This window comes from Rhipicephalus sanguineus, chromosome 4, assembly GCF_013339695.2.
Source record: "Rhipicephalus sanguineus isolate Rsan-2018 chromosome 4, BIME_Rsan_1.4, whole genome shotgun sequence".
Classification (NCBI taxonomy): domain Eukaryota; kingdom Metazoa; phylum Arthropoda; class Arachnida; order Ixodida; family Ixodidae; genus Rhipicephalus; species Rhipicephalus sanguineus.
In genome coordinates this window covers 155,384,528-155,408,078 of record NC_051179.1, presented here as the reverse complement: position 1 = coordinate 155,408,078, position 23,551 = coordinate 155,384,528, and the positions used below count along the sequence as shown (strand labels likewise).

The following is a 23,551-nucleotide window of genomic DNA, read 5'->3' as shown; positions in this document are numbered from 1 at the left end:
AGAAGTGCTACCTCAGGACGCCGAGTAACGCAGATTGAACGCCGAATATAGGGAGATATTGCTATGGGTTTAGAAACTCGAATTATTTCTCTGTATTTTCTCATATGCCAAAACCGGTTGCCCCTTAGAAGGTTGAAGACAGATTGATTTCAATCTTAATGATATAATTTCCCAAAACCCTGGAGCACGTCATCGCGAATTGCATAAACAACTTTTTAACGGATAGTAATATATTACCCCCTCTTCAACATGGTTTTAGAAAGAGGCTCTCTATAGTCACCCAGATGATAACAAATGTTAGTAGCACCGCCTCGGTTCTACACTCTAAGAAAAAAAAGAGTCCTTTGTCGCTGTTTCGAGAGTTCTGGCTGGCCATGTATGTGACTTTCTTTAAATGGCACGTCAACTCTCTTTGGGGTTCATTATACTGGCTCCTGAGAGTCGTGTTACCCATGAGCGAGTTAAAGTGCCTCTTTAAAAAGAGTCATATATGTGGAAAGTGAGGACTGCCCAAAAGGAGTCGCACATATTCTTCTTTTTCTTCTCAGAGTGTAGACAAGTCAGGTCGGGTTAACGTTATTTTCTTGTATTTTAAGAAGGCTTTTGGTCTTGTATGTCATTCAAAACTACTTGTAAAGCTTCGGGCTTTAGGTTTACCATATTTTATAGTTTCTTGCGTTGTAGTGTATTTAAGCGACAGAGTGCAGTTTGTAAGTATTCATGGCTGTTGCTCGCGGCAGCTACCGGTGAAATCAGGTGCACCAAATGGACGTGTCCTTCCGTGTTTTCTATATACATATGTGACATTGTTGACGTAATTAGTGAACAAGTTTGTAGGCAACTTTTTGCTGACGATTGCGTTCCATTTAATGAAGTGAAATGTTCTGAGGATCAAGCTCACTTTAAATATAACTTACAAAAAATTCATAAATGGCCTGAACGATGGGACAGGATTCTTGACGCCCAGAAAACTATTTCCATGATAAAAACAAGAAAAGTAACCATTGCATTTCTTTTCTGTGCTGACTTGCATCACAGCCACTTGCTGAAATTGCAAAGCATAAATATCTAGGATTCCTTCATCTTCATTTCGCTTCCATATCGCCAACACAAGTCAACAAACAGAATCCGCAACTGTAGCCAAAGGATATTTCAAGGTTCAGCAAATAAAGGTTCTATGAAATGCTCCATGCATTCTTTTATCGAATAATCAATTCTTTGCAGTACAATTTCCAACACAAGTATGCGTTTTTTGTGAAGGTCGCGCGGACACATCGGGAAAAAGTGAGAGGTACAATAAATTTGAGTGATTTGTCTACCATGTCGACAAATATCTAGCCTGCTTCGTCATGTGTTCTTTGGAACAAAGCATTGTTGATCCACGTTTATATTGCTCTGACTGACAAGCACGTCTTGTTCGTCGGCTTGAAGCTCTGTCCAGAAATATGAGAAACGTATCTGACATGCACGGATTCTATTGTCCTTATCCGAAGTGGTACAGCACGTGTTCGCAATATCGTCACAAGCGTCCTGCGTTGTTCGACGTCTTGCATAGATGGGATCGACGGCGCGCACCTGCGTTCTTTTGTGCATATTTGGTAAGCACCACTAAAACAAGTGTACATTTTAAAACTTGTGCAACGCACAATATTATCAATCACATTTCCTTCTTTGATGCGTCTAGTATTCTAGTAGGACGAAGCATGTTCTGTTTTTAGCTGTGACAGATACGAAATGCACTTGCATTGGAGTAGTTTTTTATTATTGCTTTATTCTGTCTCGGGATGGAGTAGACGCACAAGTAGAAATCACGCGTGATTGATGGCTTTGGTAGCACGTTTTGCAAGACAGTGTAATTCATATTTTTCAATTATCAATTAACAATAAGGTATTTATAGAGCGCGAGCGTGTTACAACGTCAATTTTCTCGACAAATTTCTTTCCTTTCTTCATTTGAGTCCGGATACTGAATACTTTACATGCTGTTCCTTACTGTAAAAGCTTCGCATTGCCCATGGAACGTATGCGACCAGACATACACAATTTGAATATTTCGCAAACAATAAATGTTTAGGAATCCACAAAACTGGGCACTCTTGCGCGCGCTTGTTTGAAATGTGTTGCTTTTCTGCAGTGTTGTACGCGTGCCTCTAAAACAGTAATTAAACCACGTTCCTTCCCAATTTCGAAAGGAGTTGGCCTTACAAGTTTCTTAATGCGAAAGGAACATGTACCCGTTACACTGAAAACATTGCAACTTGTCGTTGGATTAACGCTACATTTGATTTGTTCAATTGAAATATAATGCCGAACAATCCTGGGGCAGAATAAAGGGTTCAATTTAAAGCTCACATCGAAGTACATATATTGTACGAATTTGAACATCACTTGCCGCAGTTTGTACGTTAATAAAGAAAAAAAATCTAAAGAAATGCTCCAAGACGAATTTTCGAGAGAGCACCGCGCATACTCCAGGCGTGTCCAACTGCAACTCTGCTACTCACTTATTACACGCGTAACACATGCGGCACTTTCCACGTCGGTCTTCAATTGCGCAGTTCAAATGTTCAAATCAATCTTTCCTCAGATGCGCCAATATGCGCCCACTTGAAATTCTTGGCACAGGAAACCGCATCGAAAATAACAATACATAGGTGTTTAATGAGTACTGATTCAATATTGCAGTTGAGTGGAAAACAATGTGTGTTATGCATAATTCCAACTTAGTAAAAATCGTTATATGAAGTAAGCAAGAGTTGCCTCTCGATATTGGTGTTCGACAGACGAACCCGTTTTCTCGTCTGCACTTCGTTGGCCATGAAGATCTTGAGGGTACAATCGTGTTGTACACAAATTAGAGCAGTCAACCAATATCACAGGGGCGCGGGCAGGCTTAGCGAGCTCAACAAGATGGTAGCGCTAAACGCGCGCCTATCGCTTACTGCATGACAGTGTCGTTTCCGTTGCGGCTGCCGAAGAGAACGGGAACGATATCCGCGGAGATGACTGTGATGTCGAAGGAGATCGATTAATTAATTTGTGAAGTTTTTACGCGTCCGAACCAGATATGAATATGAGAGGCGCGGTATGTGGAATGCTCCTGAAATTTCGACCATCTGCTGTTTATAAAGTGCACTGACACCGCACAGTACACGGAACTCTAGGATTTCGACTCCATCGAAATAGAATGTTCAAGGAAAGCCTGGCCAAACGCAACCATCAAATGCACGGGGCAGGCGTCACTGCGGCGCATGCGTCCACTGCGCTGCGAGCCTCTTGCCCACCGTCCACGCAAGCGGGTGTCTCTAAATATCACGCGATGAGAGAAACACTCCTAAGAAATACACTGAAGATGACTGCCACTGTTACGTTGACGCCCGTAAACAAGCCCATTTGTGCGCTTTGGCAGCCCACTGTGCAGGGTTTCGGTCAGTGCTGGGCAGTATCGAAGATACATGTATCTTAGATACTGTTTTAGATACTCTATTGGTATCAAGTATCTGTATCGCGATAGGACTCGAAAGACGAGTATCTGTATTTTCGATACATTCGATAGTGTATCGCGTATCTTACGATACAAGATACTTCTATCGCAACACAACCGTGCGAAACAATATTCACTGGCGAAGCTCCGCTTCTCAAGCTGGTACTGGTGCCACAAAGCCATCTGAACAAGTCTAAGGGCAGTGACGCAATTTTATGTTTCCGCCAGAGTCCTCCAGTGAGGGCAGGAAGGTGAGGAAGACAAGCGCGCGGACGTCTACCTCCAGCCCACGTACCTTTTGTTTTGCCGATTCCTTCTCTTTTAGTTGTGCCATTGCCGCGACACTTGCTCTTAGCCACTGTCCTGCGCCGCGTACTCCACTACGTGCAGCGTCTATCGCGCAAATTCTGATGTTGCTACAGTGTCGTTATTGAAGATTCTCTTACGCCTTGCTCCGTAACGAAATGTGATGCGTGAGAGAATGGGATTGCTTTGTGTCTCGTGGATCTTACATATCAGCGATTTGAAGCATCTCGTGGATGTAAAGCCTTACTTGCATGCAATGCATTAACTTATATGCAAAATAGATTCTAACAACTTTAGCACCACTGGTACTGATGCTGGATCTAATAGAGCAAGCGTTTACCTAACAGGAAATATCTTGGCGTACCGTATTTTTCACTTCCTGCTACATTTATACAAATAATTTATGAAATCATAATTTGATTATTAGCACAAGTGCTTTTTTGCTGTCATTTCGCATCGCATACATTACCTAGGTCTCTGCACTGTTTTTCCGGTCTGGTCACTGCGGTGTCTTTTGTAACGCATTCCCAAAGTAAGATCTCTGCTTTATTCTTCTAACTGTCTGCTTTACATTTCTACTACTGTTTACCCATTTACAGGCTGCCAAGGCGATTTTGAAAACAAATATATTATTATGTAGGCGTCCCTTGAGTTACAGCACAAAGCACTCTGCTTACCGCTTAGGTAACTAGCGAAATTTAGTTTGCATTATAATAATGGAAATCATTAGGAGCCACCTTAAAGATGTTAGGAAGGGGATTCGAGAAACGTTGTTTTACTGAATGCTCCGTTTTACTCATGAGCGTCCCAACGAGCCGTTTCAGGCAAGTTTACATAGGCACTGAATTTTCTATTGTCTTAATAAGTGACCTGACGACACTTCATGCTCATAGCTATTAAGGGCGCCATCTGTATTGTGTTTCTGTACACATTCAGTGTGAATGTTTGATACAGAACCACCTCTCTATTTTAATTATATTTGTTTTCCTGTTAGGTCTTCCTAAATATTTTTCGTGTTACTAATCGCCACCTAATGGGAGCTATAAGCGGCAATAGCGCGGGCGATGTCCTCTGACGCTTTGTGCACATATACAATACGTCTGAGACGTTTCTGTGTTGCAAATGTTTTCTCGTTGAAGAAAAACTGCTAAAAGATTGCACGTTAGTGAGTATATCAACAAAGAATCCTTTACGCCAGCAGATAAGTAGAATATGAAAATTCATTGCTGTTTTACGTCATCTACGCATACACCAGGGGTCTCAAACTCAGCTTATAGCCAGCGGGCCACAGTCGCGAAATTTAGTTCCAAGCGCCGGTCAGTGAAGGTGGTGAGAGAGAGTTTGAACAAAATGAAGTTGCCATTAGAAAGGAAGCCTTTCCCATGTCTCATATGTAGGTCATTTCTGAAGGGGATTTGGAGTCAGGATTCGAGAAACATTGATAGCGATGTACACAACGAGTGAATTCTGGACGCGGATTCTGAAATATAGAGTTTTTGTTCCACGGTTATATTTCAGCACATGGTGACCACATGTTCCTCACGAAAGGAATCCTTGAGACCTTTCATGCCTGTGTAGCTCACGAACATACTTATCTAGAAAATAAAAACAAATGGGACGAAGATGGTCATGTGTGCGGGCGGGGCCGCTAGCGAAAGATCTCAAACCCGTAGTATACACCATGCCCCCCCCCCCCCAAAAAAAAAATCGCTACCAGCCTTGTTGCTGCTGTGCACCTGTCCGGATATACGGTATTGTGCAAACGGTATTTGCGCCGTCGTGCGAAGGCTTCTTACAGAAGTTATTGTGATTATATGGCAACCCGCTAGCTGGTTGGCAAGCTGAGCAGCGACTCCCATTAACTGCAAAAATTACAAGCAAGAACCACTGTCAGCGAACTGTATAAAGAGTTGTTCTGTGAAGAAGCCAAAAAACCCCAATAAGTTGTTTTGGAATGAAACTAATGTACTTTGAGGAAGAAGGGCAAAGCGTTTGAGATACTAACAGACATTTCATTAAAGTGGGACAAGATAGGTCGCAGTTAAGAAATATTCAAGACGTTTTTGTGCATTCGCGTTCGCTGCTACAATATATGGATCTATAATAACAAATTAGAGAATCTATCGAAGTATCTTAAGATACAATTGAAAAGTATCGTATCGGATACAATTATTGCGGCAGTATCTTGTATCTGTATCTCCAATACTTCTTGTCTGAGTATCTTGTATCGCATCGCGATGCAATTTCAAAGTATCTTTGCCCAGCCCTGGTTTCGGTGGTTAGCACGTCATATTTCACTAACATTCTGCACCTTCGAGAGTTGTAGCGGGTTCCTCTGTCCCCTGCTCGCCAAACACCAGATTCGCTTTGCTATATCTGGCATTCGAAGAGTTCGCGAAAGCACGCGTAGGCGCCTCGGCTCCTGCAGCTCGCATCCCCAACAGCATCCAGCCCTCCCATTCTTTATCCCCACAAGGTCACGGGGGCACATAGCAGAACACCCCCCCCCCCCGCCTTCTCGTAAGAAAAAAAATGCAATTTTCGAGTTGGCCGAACCAAAAAATTGCCAGGGTTCATTCAGCGGCCTTCAACGAGCTTCGATGGTTCCCGATTGTCAAGAACAAGTTGCCCACGGTGTCTCCAGACTCCAGAACGGCCCGTGGTTCCTGTCGTACTAGCTGAAACAAAGCAAAAAGAAATCACAGTTTCTTAAGGGCGAAGCAATGAATGCGATAGCAACAAGTTGTAGTGTTATATGAACGAAGGCTATCAGCTAAATCTTTTGGATCCGATTTCGCGTAACTCTACAAAACGCTTGTGTAGGGGAATATGACCGCTCCCGGGACCGAAGCGGTTTTCGTGCTGTTAGTTCTCTAAACGCGAAGTAAGCGTTGAGAGCACCGCAAGTTTACGAACCTTCTACTGATGTCCGTTTAGATAGCGCGTGCGATCCTGCCCTTCGAGCAATGCAGCCTCCCCACCCCCCCCACCCTTTCCCTTCCCTGGCGTCCCTTCACGTTCCTTACGAAAGATGGGCGGGCCGTTGCCACTCTGCTTGACAAGCAATTGATGACAGGCCACGCACGGAGTGTGATAATATCGTATGCGCCCTCCGTGCTACGGAGACGGCCGGCTTGCGTCATCTCTGCTTCAACCGCGTTCGTCACCATCGGCAGTTTTTACTCGCGGGTAGAACATACAATGAGCTGGGTGATGTTATCAATTTCGACTTTATACTGAAACTGACGGCGACGCCAATGATGACGACAGAAAGCCGTTGAGGGTGTCCATATAGTTGCGATAACAATGAGAAGAAAACAAAGAAAAACAGCTATTCCTCCCGCGTTTGGCTGCTCGGTGCCACGCGCGTCCATGTGCCCCCGGCGGGAGCCTTGAAGTGAAAACCAAGATGCAGCACAATCACGTGACAGGCGAGCGCTAATTTTTGCGCCTCACGCAGTCGCGCATCCGCCCTGCTCAGCATGATAACCTGCGTGCGTGTGTCGGTTCAGTGCCATGGAACGTTTGCAGAAAGAACCGTTCATTCGTAAAAGTAAAAACTTACCGTGATAGTTCCACCAATTCTGAAAGGAACGGTGGCGTTCCTCTATTCCTCCTAAAAGAAAATAGCTCGTGGAACGTCGTCGTTCCGTACAACACTGCTTTTCTTATACTAGAAGGGAGAACAGTGAGAGCTTAGTAACCGAAGACCTCGCGTTTGCTTTAAAATGGGTAAAAATGCTCATTCAGTTAGAAATAAATTGACTCACTTCATGTGACGCAAATAAATTCACGAGAAAAGCTATTACGGCCAGTTGACGATGTGTCGCTGGTAAATACTACGAAATGTTAGGTCCTGTAGTCACAGAGGCTGTTTATATTTGCATGTTAAGCAGGAGGAGGAAGAAGAGCAAGAAAGGCAGGGCGTTCGACCAGACGTACCTCAGGTTTACTGCCCTGCACTGGGGGAAAGTTATTAAATGATAAAAGGAAAGAAACAAGAGGGTGCAAGGTGAAATCAGTGTATAACTTGTGTGCCGTCTAATGAACAGATCAATGCCGGATTCAAGCATTCTTTTTAATTACTCTCTACGGCATTTCTTTCAGCGTTGCCCATTATGACCGCAGAGTGTAGCCCACTACATTCAAGTTACAACTACCACGGAATGTATAAACATCCTACGGATGGCGCTCCCGTAAGTAACAATAAGCAAAGTATAGCGCCAGCTAGTGATCCCTGTTTAATTAAGAATTGCGTTGCCTACATGGAGGTTTCAAGCCTTCCCCCATCCATAATTTTTCGATTTTGCATGTGCATTTATGCATCCACACATACAAACGAACACACGGACATACCAAGCATGGTTCAAACCCCCTCCCCTCCTTTCCCCCACCCAAACAAAATTCCTGGTTACGCTACGGGTATGCCGGTTGCATGCGTAATCCGTCTTCTCCATTTTCCTGTGCTGCTATCTGCCATTTTGGCAGGATTTTGGTGGGGGCCGAGGCAACCGGCATAGCCAGTAGGAAAGGCTCCGAGTTCAAAGACCGTTTTGCCACTTTTCCGCTGGGTGAAGGACGCATGCGCCGTGGCGTCATGAAGGAGGTGGATTGTACGCGCCGTTTTCCAATAAATAGTTCTGTCCTGATCGTGGGCTTCTCGGCAATCAACCGTTTCTATTATAGAAATCTGATCTTTTATCGGAGGCGCTTCTCATTTCACGTTGTCACATTTAATTGTTGCCCTTAGCAAGTGAAGTGATGCGCTTCTAAACACGTGGATGAATGTCCAATTCCTGGCGTGGAGGAAGAAAAGAGTTAGGATGAAGCAGTGCGCAATGCGAAAATAAAAGAAACCTATTATGAATAAGTGCTTAGCTTGCGTCATAGTCAATGGAGTGTATAGGGCGAGAAGCATATAATGGTGCATTCGGCTGATTGTTTTCTAGCATTCTGAATACATACGCCTGCTTCTTTCGGAGTACGATGCTGGCCCGCAGGTCTCGGGATCAAATCCCACCCGCAGCTGCCGCATTTTCCATAGAGGCGAAAATTTCTAAGGCACGTGTATTTAAGGCACGCTAAAGAACCCCAGGTGGTCGAAATTTCCGAAGCCCTCCAATACGGCGTCTCTCCTAATCATATCGTGGATTTGGAACGTTAAACCACAAGAATCATTGCGGAATACCATGCTCCCACTAAGAGCGCACTGAGGTGCTGTTACTTGCGGCTATGGAGCGCGACCAAGATCTCATTACGTGACACACCTACCTTTCGTTATCGCGTGACGTCAGCCGCGGCTGAATTAACAGTTGTCTCTCGGCAGCAGCACGCCTAGTTTGCTTTCACGCCGGGAACTGCGCCTTCATCCACAAGCTTAGCAGTGCAACACTTCAGTTGTGGTCATGCGTTCATATCCAGGCAGCAATGAAATGCGGCAACGTGAAATGATAAATGATCTCGATGAAAGCTGAGATTGCCATAGCACAAACGGCTGATCGCCTACAAATCTACGATTGCTCTAGTGATGTATTCCTCTTTTCACATCCGATCGCCTTGGGGAACGGCTCCACATAGCCTCCGAAACGCTTTTTGACTGGGATCATCACCCGACTCCGCATGGTTGCAATCTTAGTTAGAGCTTTGTAGCGGCGCCCAGCCTAATGTATCAAAGGTGAAAATCTATTTTGCTTGAAAAGTGGATCCTGCATTTACGCAGCAATAATTGCTGTTCGTGGTCTGATATTTGTTTTTTTTTCTCTTTATAGGCGCCTTCATGGGTACCATGCAAATGCATTTGCATCATGATCAGCCAGCCTCCAATTCCTGGGGCGTGGTCTCATCGTTTGCTGCCGTGTGAGGTTGGAACTACTTTGTTGCGCAGTTTTGATAATTAGTGATTTGTCATTTGCTGGCTTCACAGATTTAGGAGTATGTTTGACCCCTTTGAACGCAGTCTGGGGGGAGCGGGACAGTTTCCGTTCAAATATTAGCGCCTTGATGAAGGCTGAACTCAGTTGGTTTTTATTAAAATTCCTAATGCAGTATCGCACAGATTCGTATCTACATATCGATCAGAGACTGTTGTCCTCTATTTGCCTAAAAGTCGAAGAAAATGTGCGAAAGCCCAATTCGTATCTCCAAATCGGCATGCGGCTTGTGTAAATGCGGCCGAGTTTGAGAGCATTTTCGTGTGACTGCTAACTAATTCGCCTTTCGCTAATAATGCTTTTTTGCCACTCCTTTTTCAAATTCCGGCCTAGGTTTAAATTCTTGTCATATTTCTTCGGTGAGCTCTTACTCTAGAGCACTTCGTACAACGGTCATTGGATTAGTGAAAGCGATACATGCGGTGACCGTGGATACGAAGAAACTATCCCACCTTTTTTGTGCCACAGTTCAGGCTTACCAGTTATGTTTCCATTTCAAGTGCAATCACCATTTGAAACACTGGAACCTCTGGACTAACGCCCTTATTCACTCGCGTAAGTCCGTACTAGGATCCGAAATAAGACTCTCGTGCAATACCATGAACGCTAGTAGCGCAGCCCTGCTGTACTCTGTGCCGCCAGTTCCATCGCCATAGCGTTCACCGCATTTTAACGTTGAGATGAAAAACAAACAGCTTCGCACGGAGCTTTAGGTATGCGTCAGAAAACCCAACACTCCAAAAATTGTTCCGTAATATTGCACTGCGCCCTGCCTTATAATCAAAGTGTGTCTATGACCAACATTACGCTACGAATGAAATAAAAAAAACGCTCGCCGAGCTCGTACATGCAATCACTAGACCTGTGCATTTATTTGTCATCTTTCGAAGTATTAGTGAGCATACATGTGGCTGTCAAGTGCTTCTTTAGCGGCCATTAATGCCGACTACATTTCTTTCGATCCCACTCTCCGATAAGTGGAACCGGTGACTCACTACGATCTTCTTCGTAAACATTTGCGAAACAACTTCATGGAGCGCCATTTGCCCTGTACAAGCGTTTTCTCTAGTACTGTTTTCCACTCTGCTAATTTACAATGATGCACCTACTGGACCAATAGTCAATGCTTCTGAACTTCACGGCTTCATTTCCTCATTCTTTCTATGTGGTGTTTAGAGGGCGATATTTTCTTTTTGTTTTCCGAGCGTGTTGTTTGTTTGTGCGCTTGATAACAACAACAAATGTGTTGGTCTCCCTAGGAAGCGTCGAATGCTTTGTGTACCCTGAAAGCCTGTACCCAAGGAAGTCATCCGCATCATGCACGACGTTTCCGGAGGAATGCCCTCGATGACCTTGCAAAGTTCATTCAGGTGGCGGTACCCGGAGGAGACAAATTGATGGACAGTCTTTACGAAGCAACAAAGGGGGCTGTGGGTGTCAAAAAGACGAAATTCCTTGAGTAAAATATTGCCCAAGTGCGGGTGTACCAGTGTTACAAATGTTTTCCCACAAGAGTCATGTAGTAATGGGCAAGAACCAATTACTATATTGTTTCTGCCACGCATGCTTATGAAAGGCGAAGCGATTGACTTAAAATCTAGCCGTCATTTATTCCCATGAGCCATTTTACAAATCTGGTTTTAACCACACCTATCGAATGTAGGGTTATTAAATATAATAAAGCTCAATGAGTCCACTGCTACTTTCACGCCACAAATTTGACGTGCGATGCAAAGTGATCTCAATCAATAGCCCTTCGGCCAGCGAAACTGAAAAACGGAAACAAAAACAACAAGAAACGAACCGAAGGAGACAGACAACACATGGCTGTACCAACGACCGACATTTATGTCCATGGTCGCGGCTGCCTAACTATATCCAATCATATGCAGCCGCCGACATGTATACATCACCTCCGCGTCGTATCGCTCACACGTTAATAGATACAACCTGCAAGAAAGATATGCCACTTTTTCTTTGTCAGAGAAGCTAACCTGTGCTACTGCACGTACTCAAATCCCGCTCGTTCTCGGAGGGCTTCCAAAATTTCCTGTTTTCGCATGTCGCTGCCTTTCCTAAAAGCACTTGCAGAGAATACAGAGATCAGTATTCTCCCGGCGACACGTACCTCGCGCCTGAAGGGGAAGGGCAGATGCCCTCCTCTCCCATCCCGCGCACAGGACCTGCGCCTCTTTCTTTCTCCCACGCCGAACCGACTGACTGGTAGGTTTAATATAACAGACTCAAGAGCAGGAGTCTGACACTCACCTCACCTAGACGGCCGCAGTCACGAAACTTAATCCAGCTAGGGCCGGGACAGTAAGAAGGCGCAAGGGGTGGGGGTTACCAATGTGTCAGGCACATCCCCTTCCCACATAACGAACATATGTGATATCAAAGGCATTTCCCTTATCACATGTGTGGGTCATACCGGAAGAGATTTGGCGTCAGGATTCGAGAAACCTATCGTTACCGACCTCCAGATTGCCTAAAACCTGCCCGCCGGTTCTAAAACGTACAATTTTTAAATGCGAAGCATTTCTTAGCGAACCTCTGGCACTTTGAGCGTTTCTATCTACGTATCTATCTATCTATCTATCTAGCCGCCAGGGCTGGGCAGAGATACTCATAAAAGTATTCCGGAATACAGATATCGAAATACATGAATTGGAAGCCTAAAATACAGATACTGAGATACATTTGCCTTTAACGTAACGGGATATTTTGGAGATACTTTTACAATAAGACGAAAAAAGTATTCCGGAATACAATTACAGCGATACAAATACTGGAATACTTTTTTTATTTCAAGGATGCTCATACTACGCAAACACACCTATTAGTGCAGCATAATGTTCTAATTAAAGTTACAGCGCATCGAAACGTTCATTTATTTATTTATTTATTACAGTACCCTCAGCGCCATTAAGACATTGCAGGGGAGGGGGGCGGACAAAGTACATAATTAGTAATAATGACATAATTACAAGTATCAATTGCAATAAAATACACTATTTCACAGCAACAGTAACAAGGATTGGACACCGAAATCGACATACTTGGCGAACAAACTAAGCTATGCTAGAAATAGCACACTTTAAGAAAATCACTCGGATCACTAATGAACACCAGTGAATTGAGAAAAAGCACACATTTATTTTGAAGATCTGCTTTGCTGAGAAGGTTGCTGTGTAGGCTTCTCAAATAGGCTGTCTTCTAACAGCGTCGGTTCAGCCTCAGCACAAGCCTCACGAAAGAAAGAAAGTCTGTACCGCTGAAGGCGAGCACAAATTCGTGTTATAGTGAATAAATACCGCCTTCATAGCCGGACTGCCCTGCAGCGTGGCGATATCTCTTCTCGGCTCATCTAGATACCGAAACACTTCCGCCTTCACTTGGGGTGTTCTGACTGTTCAGAATCCGAAGTCGGTCCCCATCTTCGGAATCCTCAGCCGCCTGACCTTGTCGGCTTCAATGAAGCTTTCACCGCCACCACGCTACCAGCACCCATTTCAAAAAGCCGCAACAGGCGAAGTCGGCTCCGGCGGTGGGGGAGCCTGCTACCACAAAAGACCGTTTCACGCATGTAATCAATTAGGAACGCACCATGACATTGGAGAGGTGGCTGAAAGCGCGTCAAAGATAGCCATCTTCTAGTCACTTCCGCCGCGACTACGGGAACTGCTTTTGGAAGTGCCACCGCTTTGGAAACTGAACGCACGCGAAGCATTGCGAAGCCTATTCCAAGGCGGTATCCGCGCGGAGGGTCGCGAAGTGATGGCTTGCCACCCGAAAAAAATTAGGCGTGCTGCATTGACCTTGAGAGACAGCGACTTTCGTCGGCAGAGGTCGACAACACTGTCTCCGCGATTCTGCCGTCTGCGGCGTCGCGCGCTTTACCACATGGACCATTCTGTGCTTGAGGGGAAACCATCGCCGCCCTATCTGTCGGAGACCGGCGGCGCGCCTTTGCTTGTCTTTGCACAAAAAAGAAAAAAAAAAACGTCATTGCCCCATTGGAAACACGCCTCAACTCATTTCCGACACAAAAAAACAATGTAACGAGATACCCGTGTCCTGCATAGTATCGCGATACGGGCGATACATCGTAAATGTATTTCACTACTGAGATACAAATACATTTTTCAAATGTATCTCGATACAGAAATACAGATACTCAAAAGTATCTCTGAAATACTATCGCGATACTCTTGTATCGCGATACTGCCCAGCCCTGCTAGCCGCCTACGTCTGGATGCTCTCATGATCGCCTCCTTAACTTGGTGTAGACCAAAATTTGCATGGGAGGGTAAGAGGATTTGACGAATATGATTGCTGGTTCAGGACATGAATAACATTAAAATCCTGTCGCGTACGTCGTCGCCCCGTTCCACTAGACACGTGTGGCACATACCCGTTTACCTCGGGCCGCGGGGTACGGGTATGCGCCACAGATGATTGACAGTTTATATCTACCCAGGAACAGCGAGGAGAGACATTGGTAACTTAAATGCTAGATCGTTAAGGAAAACCAACATCGGCAGCGTTGACTCAACGAATGGAAAGAATGAAAATTAGGATCCCAGCAAGAATCGAACCCAAGCATTCTGCGTGGCAATCAGGTATTCTACCACTGAGCCACGCCAGGTCTATAAACTGGTTTGCAAAAACAGCATACGCAGGCGTTATATCGGTGCAACGTCAATTGTGGTTGTGGTGCTGGCTGTCTAATCTTAAAAGAACGCAATAAACACTACATGATACTCCTACGATGTGTACTCCTACGATGCAGGCGTCATATCAGATTAACGTCTGTAGTTCCAGTGTTGGCTCCGCTTTTATAGCAGTCTTATAAAGATTACATTTGTATTCCTATGATTGAGCAAGATATATTGAAGCATTCCTCGACCCCAGAGGAATATATTAACGAAAGTTACATATGATATCCACATCACCGCACCGTAAAGAGCACTTCGTCCGCCATAGCGACACAGTCTCCTCTTCAATTCTTACGAGGCTGGGCGATGGCCTCATGCTGACGGAGGATGATGCCAGATTGATTGACAGCCGCCCTGTGGATTAGGCTACGTAGGCCACATACGCCCAGGTAGCCTACGAACACGACAAACACCAGCCACTGATGTTGGTCTGCGTAGCACTATCCAGGCCTACCAGCCTCGACGGCCTATACCTCACCAACGCGAAGGGTGGCTTCAGGTTCCGACATGTCGCCGGCTCTGTCGACAGACAATTTGTCGACGAAATGACCGAGGCATCCACGAATTCCAACAGCTCTAGTATACCACATACTTCACTACACATGGACCCTTCGTCACCACGATCACGACCGGATACTATAACAAGTCATGACCAGCTGCTGGTGCTCACTGATCACGGTGATGACGCCCTTGTTCAAGAACTGTCAAGAACTTCTTCCACACATGCACACTGTTTTGTGAAACGTGCGTGTGTTCTCGGGACACGTATAAGCACTACATATTACCTTAGCGCTTCTGGTGTTGGTAATACCCCCGTTGCCATTGGCAGCGTTACCCAACCGTAAACAACTGGTTATATAACACATATACGGCTCCTATACAAATCTTTAGTATCATTTTGTAACGTGTCGCTCACTAAAAAAAGGCTACGCCACAGTCACCTACCCGCCGCATGCTTCGCATAACATCGACTCCCACGGTACGTGGGATCTGCCGAATTTTTGTTCCCACGGTTACGTTTCAACGCATGTGACCGCATGAGGTGCGGTTTTTTTTGTTTTACGAAGAAAATAAAAAAATATGGAACGAAGAGAAATGTCCTGGCCGGTTTGCAAGCAAAAGGCCCGCGGGCCGCGTGTTTGAGACCCCTGCTCTACAGGAAAAGCTGGGCAGAAGCAGCGGGTACATGGAGTGCAAGAGCACCGAGGTGTTGGTACATTTTCATTGTTGCCTTACAATTATTTACAGAAAGGTTAAAATTACCATGGCGTAAAGCCAACAATATTGGCAGTATATTGACAGACTGAGATGCCCGCCTTTTCACCTATCTTTTTTAGCTTGTGAGAAATGGCATGCTTATACGGGATAACCGCCACCTTATTTCTCGCTGGTGCCTGAAGATTAAGAGACCTACTCGACGGCTTGAACATTTCCGCAGCTTATCAGCAACAGAGACGAGAAGGTGACGGGGATAGCCGGCTGCCTTCAAACCTTCAATCGCCCTCACTGAAAAAGAAATAGATTACCTAAGTTCATCCGGCCAGATAACCTAGACATACTCCGGTTGCTTCTCCTGACGTCTTTTCGCGGGTTTGTGGTTTTTGCTTATTAATTCTTTTTGGTTCTTGGTTCCCTCTCCATGCCTGCCGTCATGCGCAATTAAAATGAGCGGTGATCACGTGTGCCTACTTGTTCTCGTTTTTCTATGTTTGTGTTAATAAATTTCAGTTGGAAGTCAGCGCTAGTCCTCGTCGTTTCTTCGTCCTTGTGTATTGCACGCGCTGTTCACGTCAATAATTGAGTTCCGCAGTACACTTTTACGAGATTATTTTGACTTTATCAGTAACACGAAATGGTATTCTTCACAGTACTATGATTCTATTTTTTAATCTTCATCAGCGACCTACCTCCTAATATACATGTCAACATGTCAGATTGTTCCCAGATGACTGCATTACGTATAATGTAATTAACACACATGAAGATCATCTAGCCCTTCACTGCGCTTTACAAACAGTAACCAAATGGTGTTTTGACTGGCAAATGGCATTAAATGGAAAACATCAATCCTACTCATAATTTTGAGAAAGAAGAATAAATCGCGCCTAAATTTAATAGCATGGAATTAAGCGCCATCGCTGACCGTAAATGCCTGAGATTAACTGTAATTGGGGACCTTCGATGGAGCAGTCATATCAACCACATAACAGTGACCGCGCTCAAACGACTCTTTTTCCATCCGACGCCGCCTTTGATTAGCCCCCACTGATACCAAGCTGTTGGCTTATAATGCAGTTGTCAGACCGGTACTAGAGTACACAAACATCTTAAGGTTTCTTTTTACTAAACAAAAATTGGGGGACGCTTAAGCTTCGCCTTTAAGAGTTGAACGCGATAGCGATATTCTGTTCCTAGTGCGCAGTTCCAACACTACGAGTGTTCAACAGAATGCGCACACTAAGGTGTGTGCCTTATGTAATGGGTAGCGTGCTTTAAACCAGGAGCAATTATGCGCGAGAAACTTTTTCGAAGTTGCGATGCACCCACTACGTGGTTTTAACGCGCAGTAATGTGTGTGCCTTTTGTAATAGGTGGCTGTCTTTAAACCACCAAGTCCTTATGATATTGACATGGTGTGACGCCCGATGACAATGTACGCTTGTACCACGCAATATTACTACGATATTACATCTCGTACTTTGACACCTGTATACAGGACGCGTATTTTTGGGAAGCATGAAAGTTACTTTCAGTGCAGCTCCAAGCAGTGGCGTGGCTGTGTGGTAGAACACCTGCTTGCCACGCAGACGGCCTGGGTTCGATTCTCACTCGGACCCAACATTTTTATTATTTATTTTATTTGCAGCTTTTCCGATTTTTCGGTCACGGACAAGATGATGATTTTTCGCTCACAACCAACAGCCCCGACGCCGACAGCGGAATTTCTGCGATACGAGCTCTCTAACGCTATCGCGTTAAAACATCGCTAAACTTGAAGGCGTGCAAAGAAAGGCAATCAGGTTAACTTTTAACACGTATACGCCACATGAATCACCTACGGTGTTGATGCAAACTGCTGCTATAGATACTCTTCAGCGCCGACCCAAAATAGCTAGACTAAAATTTATGTACTTAATTATACATAAAAAAGTAAACATTGATGTCACGAATTCCATAACAGGCTTACAAACACGCCCTACCAACCATAACCATACACAGATGCTCACTGAATACACCTTCCATATGGCGTGTTTCAAAAATTCATTGTTTCTATTGACCATAAGAAAATGGAATAGCCTTCCCCTACTTATCATAGAAAGCACATCATTAACACAGTTCAACTCCACTTGAAAGGGAACCTTGAAGCATGTTAGGTAGTTGTATTGATGTATCTTCTTAATGCATTTTTCTGCTCTTATTTTTCTTTGCCCACAATTGAAGTCCCACCGCACGCATTTGTCACCTCCCGCAGAAGCACCACTGTGTAAAAATGCGTACTTCTTTGTCCCACACTCTTTGTATTCTCTTTTAAGTGCGAAGCATTTCTTAGCGAACCTCTGGCACTTTGAGCGTTTCTATCTACGTATCTATCTATCTATCTATCTATCTATCTATCTATCTATCTAGCCGCCTACGTCTGGGTGCTCTCATGATCGCCTCCTTAACTTGGTGTAGACCAAAATTTGCATGGGAGGGTAAGAGGATTTGACGAATATGATTGCTGGTTCAGGACATGAATAACATTAAAATCCTGTCGCGTACGTCGTCAAACCCTTTCCACTAGACCCGTGTGGCACATACCCGTTTACCCCGGGCCGCGGGGTACGGGTATGCGCCACAGGTGATTGACAGTTTATATCTACCCAGGAACAGCGAGGAGAGACATTGGTAACTTAAATGCTAGATCGTTAAGGAAAACCAACATCGGCAGCGTTGACTCAACGAATGGAAAGAATGAAAATTAGGATCCCAGCCGGAATCGAACCCAAGCATTCTGCGTGGGAATCAGGTATTCTACCACTGAGCCACGCCAGGTCTATAAACAGGTTTGCAAAAACAGCATACGCAGGCGTTATATCGGTGCAACGTCAATTGTGGTTGTGGTGCTGGCTGTCTAATCTTAAAAGAAAGCAATAAACACTACATGATACTCCTACGATGTGTACTCCTACGATGCAGGCGTCATATCAGATGAACGTCTGTAGTTCCAGTGTTGGCTCCGCTTTTATAGCAGTCTTATAAAGATTACATTTGTATTCCTATGATTGAGCAAGATATATATTGAAGCATTCCTCGACCCCAGAGGAATATATTAACGAAAGTTACTTATGATATCCACATCACCGCACCGTAAAGAGCACTTCGTCCGCCAGAGCGACACAGTCTCCTCTTCAGTTCTTACGATACTGGGCGATGGCCTCATGCTGACCGCGGATGATGCCAGATTGATTGACAGCCGCTTTGTGGATTAGGCTACGTAGGGCACATACGCCCAAGTAGCCTACGAACACGACAAACACCAGCCACTGATGTTGGTCTGCGTAGCACTATCCAGGCCTACCAGCCTCGACGGCCTATACCTCACCAACGCGAAGGGTGGCTTCAGGTTCCGACATGTCGCCGGCTCTGTCGACAGACAATTTGTCGACGAAATGACCGAGGCATCCACGAATTCCAACAGCTCTACTATACCACATACTTCACTACACATGGACCCCTCGTCACCACGATCACGACCGGATACTATAACAAGTCATGACCAGCTGCTGGTGCTCACTGATCACGGTGATGACGCCCTTGTTCAAGAACTGTCAAGAACTTCTTCCACACATGCACACGGTTTTGTGAAACGTGCGTGTGTTCTCGGGACACGTATAAGCACTACATATCACCTTAGCGCTTCTGGTGTTGGTAATACCCACGTTGCCATTGGCAGCGTTACCCAACCGTAAACAACTGGTTATATAACACATATGCGGCTCTTCAGCATATATATGTGTGCGTATAAAATTTATACATATCTTTAGTATCATTTTGTAACGTGTCGCTCACTAAAAAAAGGTTACGCCACAGTCACCTACCCGCCGCATGCTTCGCATAACATCGACTCCCACGGTACGTGGGATCTGCCGAACTTTTTTCCTTCTTTTTTTCGTTCACTACGGTTTTATTTCACTATGCGAGACTGTTTTCTTCATATTCACATGCTACTCATCGCTCTTGTTTTGCAATTTTTTGCAGTTATTTGTTCTTGCCATTGTATCACAATTTGTGCTATTTTGTATTCAACTACTGTGCAAGCCCTTCTGCTATGATGCCTTTGTGATTGGCAATATTAACAAATAAATAAATAAATAAATAAATAAATAAATAAATAAATAAATAAATAGGTTTTTGTTTCCTGTCGGCTTTTTCCGAAAAGCGATAAAATGTTATGAAATATCAAGAAACAGGTGACGTCCCTGCACATTTTTGCGTCAACTGCAGCACGCTCGAATATGTTCGCAAAAAATGACAGCTGCATGACCGTCTACAAAAAGAAGCCACTTGTTCCAGCCTTCAGCTGCCTACATGAACATCACCATTGAGAATATGTAAATCGATCACTGTCCAAATGAGAAGCGATGGTCTAGTTCTGCGAGCGGATGGAAACACGGGCATTCGGCATCCACCGTCGACTTAGGAAACGCAATCCAGGCCACAGCAATATAAAACATAAGCACATAGCGACATAATATTGCCACACACGCTCCTTTCTTTCTATGTTTTCTTTTTACCTGCTTATCGTACATGTAGCTGCTGCCTTGCGCAAAGCGCGCCAAATGTCTGGGAATATTCCAGACTGTAGTAGATCATTTTGTTAAGATTGCGCACATGACGCCAATAGTCAAGATTATTCCAGAGCTTGCGCGATCACCAGTGGTAAGGCTGGAAAGTTCGATGCATGATGTATAAAGACGGCGATGAGTCAAAGTGCGTATTGCTGCACTTTAACTTTACGTTTCCGGTCCACCAATTAGGCCAAATAAAGAGTTCTATCTTGGACACACCGACTGCTGCCTTCGTAGACGTCACGATGCCGTGACATCTGCTGGAGGTGCTTCCCCGTCTATGTACCGAATACCGTGAACCAAGCCCATCCGAGAACCAAGCCGTGAACGAAGCCCACACAGTCAAGGAGATATCGACGCCAACCAGCGGGCCAGCCGCAGGTTGGCGTCGATATCTCCACCTAATAACGCCGGCTGAAGTCTGCACCGCAAGGGTCACCATCTAAAACCGGACTTATCCTGCGAGCTTTGTAACCTTACAATTGCTCCATGGATGTGATACTTGGGATGGACTTCCTGAGCCACCACGGCGCCGTCATCGATCTGAGATATGAGTCAATAGCACTAAGCTCAGAAAAAGCCCTGCCGCCTCACACAACGCCAGGGAACTACGTATTGAATGTGACAGAAGAACAAGCTACCGTTCTGCCTCTCTCCAACGTCATCATTTCTGTCCGCACCGAAGTACCAGCGGACATTTCAGACATTGAAGGCGTCATCGAGGACGATCAGCACCTGCTTCTGAACCACCAGATTTGCGTCGCAAGAGCCACAATTCAGGCTAGGTACGTAAGATATCTCTGTATTTGTACCACTATTTCAAGATAAAGCATTGTCTATATAACGGCTGTTATGCAAGAACTTGTGGAATGAGGTTAGCTCACCTGGCATCGCTTTTATTTCAAATGTTTGCGCATGGTGAGCCTTGTTGTACGCTACCTCAAAAACAACAATAAGACAACGGCATTGCGGTCGAATGACCGTCTCCCCTCATTCTTTTGTTTCCCTTACGTCTTCAGAGTGCAACATCTCCGTACACTGTGTTGCTTATTTTCATTCTTTTTTTTTATTTTTGCATATTGCTCCCATGGGGATGCGGCCGACGCAGCTTGCAATCAAACGTGCTATCACGTCTTCAGTGCTGCTACACCCTAACCCTTAAGTTAAAACCGCCTGCACGTAGCCGTACTAGACCTACCATCGATTTTCAAATAACTTGAAAATTAGTAAACATCGGAGTTTCGAAGACTTCGGCGCTGTTATACCAGGCGCAATACCGAATGACTTAATCAGATGCGACTCTGAACTTCTAGTTAAGCTCATATTTCTCGCACAACATTTAGCTTCATGTTGTAGGAAATGTACGCTACGTGATAAAGTTTCAGAAGTCCATTTTTTAGTTCAATAGCGTCTGTTTCTTAAGAGAGTGGGAATCGCGTATTGGCAAGGTCGCGCTTTCGAAGGCAGGGATGAAATAAGCCACGTGGACGAATGAAAGGGTGTTCTCCCTTTTGTTCTATGTGCTGTACTTCATCCTTGTCTTCGAAGGCGTAACTGTACTAGCGTCTTCTTCGCGTAACGAATTTCCTTGCTCTGTGTTTAAGTTATAAGACACATATTACTATTCTGGTTTCAAAGCTACGTTTTTGGCATTCAACAATCGCAACGAAGAAATGCACGTGCGGATGCAATTGTTTCGTCTACATTGTGTCAATGTTTTGCGACGCGAGACAATGGGGAAAATCCAGCAAAATAACAAGTAATCATTTCAATTTCGCAGTGCATCTGGAATTCGTTTCTTTCCTAGATAATATTCAGCCCAGAGTTCTGAAATTAAGAAGCGCATTTTGTAGCGCATCTCACAAATTTGTATAGCCTATTCATGGATGTTACCCGACAGTTTATCGCTTTCGTTTTATTTGCCACTGGTGAGTGTACAGCGGAAATAAGAATGTGTTATTACGAAGTGATTCGCACTTATTCAGCGCTACGAGAAGCGGGAATTTGTGACAGCCCTTGATTAGTGAAAACATGTGCTCAGAGAAACTACAGACGTATTGTAATTTATATTGATTATTTGGAATGGTTCCATGGTATCCTACTTCACCACCGTCATAGCCGTCGTTGTTGTGACTGTCAGGGGCGTAGCCAGAAATTTTTTTCGGGGGGGGGTTCAACCATACCTTATGTATGTTCGTGCGTGCGTTTGTATGTGTGCGTGTATATATACGCAAGCAAAACTGAAAAATTTCGGGGGGGGTTTGAACCCCCCCAACCCCCCCCCCTTGGCTACGCCCCTGGTGACTGTTATCGTCACATCCGTCAATTTTATATCAACTGACAGACGAATGCCCCCACCAGTTATCTCTGGACAATAACCCTGTACTGCGCGAGCTGGTTATGTTTGATGCCTGTAAATTTCATAACCTTGTCAGCCACCTAACCTTCTGCATTCCTGGGCAACGTTTTTATACCTTGCTTCTAACTCACCCCTGGCTACGCATTACGTGACCTACTCAGCTCCATTCATTCTCTCAATATCAAGTATAAGATTGGTTAAACTTGTCTGCTGTCGGATCTACTTGTTGCATTCCTGTTTTTTAATGTTACACCTCTAATTTTTCCTTCCACCGCTATCTGCGCTCTTTTTAACTTCTGAAACTCGTACGTTATCCTCCAAGTATATGCGATATTTTTGCCAGGCTTTCTGTATGAAGCGTAAGGCATTCATCAGCACAGCTCAATCACACATTTATTTCATTGCGACCTGTTGTCGGTCCATGCTGCCTAGCATTCTTCCTTTGATTTTTTTCAGCGAAAACAGAGCGTGCATTGAGGTTATAATGGCAGCGTATATTGTGTTACTCGTTGCGTTGTCCTAATATAATTCGTGTCCTCTAATGAATCGTTCTTCAGCATTCTTCGGTACAAGTTAGCAGTACTTGCTGATATAAATGTTGCTTCTTGCAAAGGCAGCGCGTGAAGCAAGTGCATCTAGGCGGAAGTAGCGTCTATAAAGCCTCAAAGGTGTTTGATTGTATTGTATCACACTGTGTTTTCATTAACAGATATTGTGCGATGTGTTCAAAGGGCACAGTTGTATAATCACAGCGATATTCGTCGTGCGTCGTAAGCGCGTCATGGCAGTGGTGGAGAATTTGGAAACCGCCCGACAAAGGTATGACAAAAGCCAATAAAAGATACTGAGGATGAGGATATATATGCTGAAATCAGTCGCTGTAGAATTATATTGTCCCTGCGACGTGTTAGCACTGCAAGAGT

General features: G+C 44.7%; 2 protein-coding genes across 2 annotated transcripts in view; both read left to right on the top strand.

Moving 5' to 3' along the window:
• LOC119390839 (nuclear pore complex protein DDB_G0274915) overlaps nt 1-23,551 on the top strand; it is a 100,850-nt gene that overhangs the window by 10,368 nt on the left and 66,931 nt on the right. The gene's annotated exons all lie outside the window — the stretch shown is intronic.
• Nucleotides 1,461-11,206, top strand: LOC119390840 (uncharacterized). The gene is made up of 4 exons (XM_037658553.2): nt 1,461-1,598; nt 7,898-7,986; nt 9,559-9,651; nt 10,980-11,206. The coding sequence occupies exons 1-4, from the start codon at nt 1,556-1,558 to the stop codon at nt 11,181-11,183; spliced, it is 429 nt and encodes a 142-aa protein (XP_037514481.1). The 5' UTR covers nt 1,461-1,555; the 3' UTR covers nt 11,184-11,206.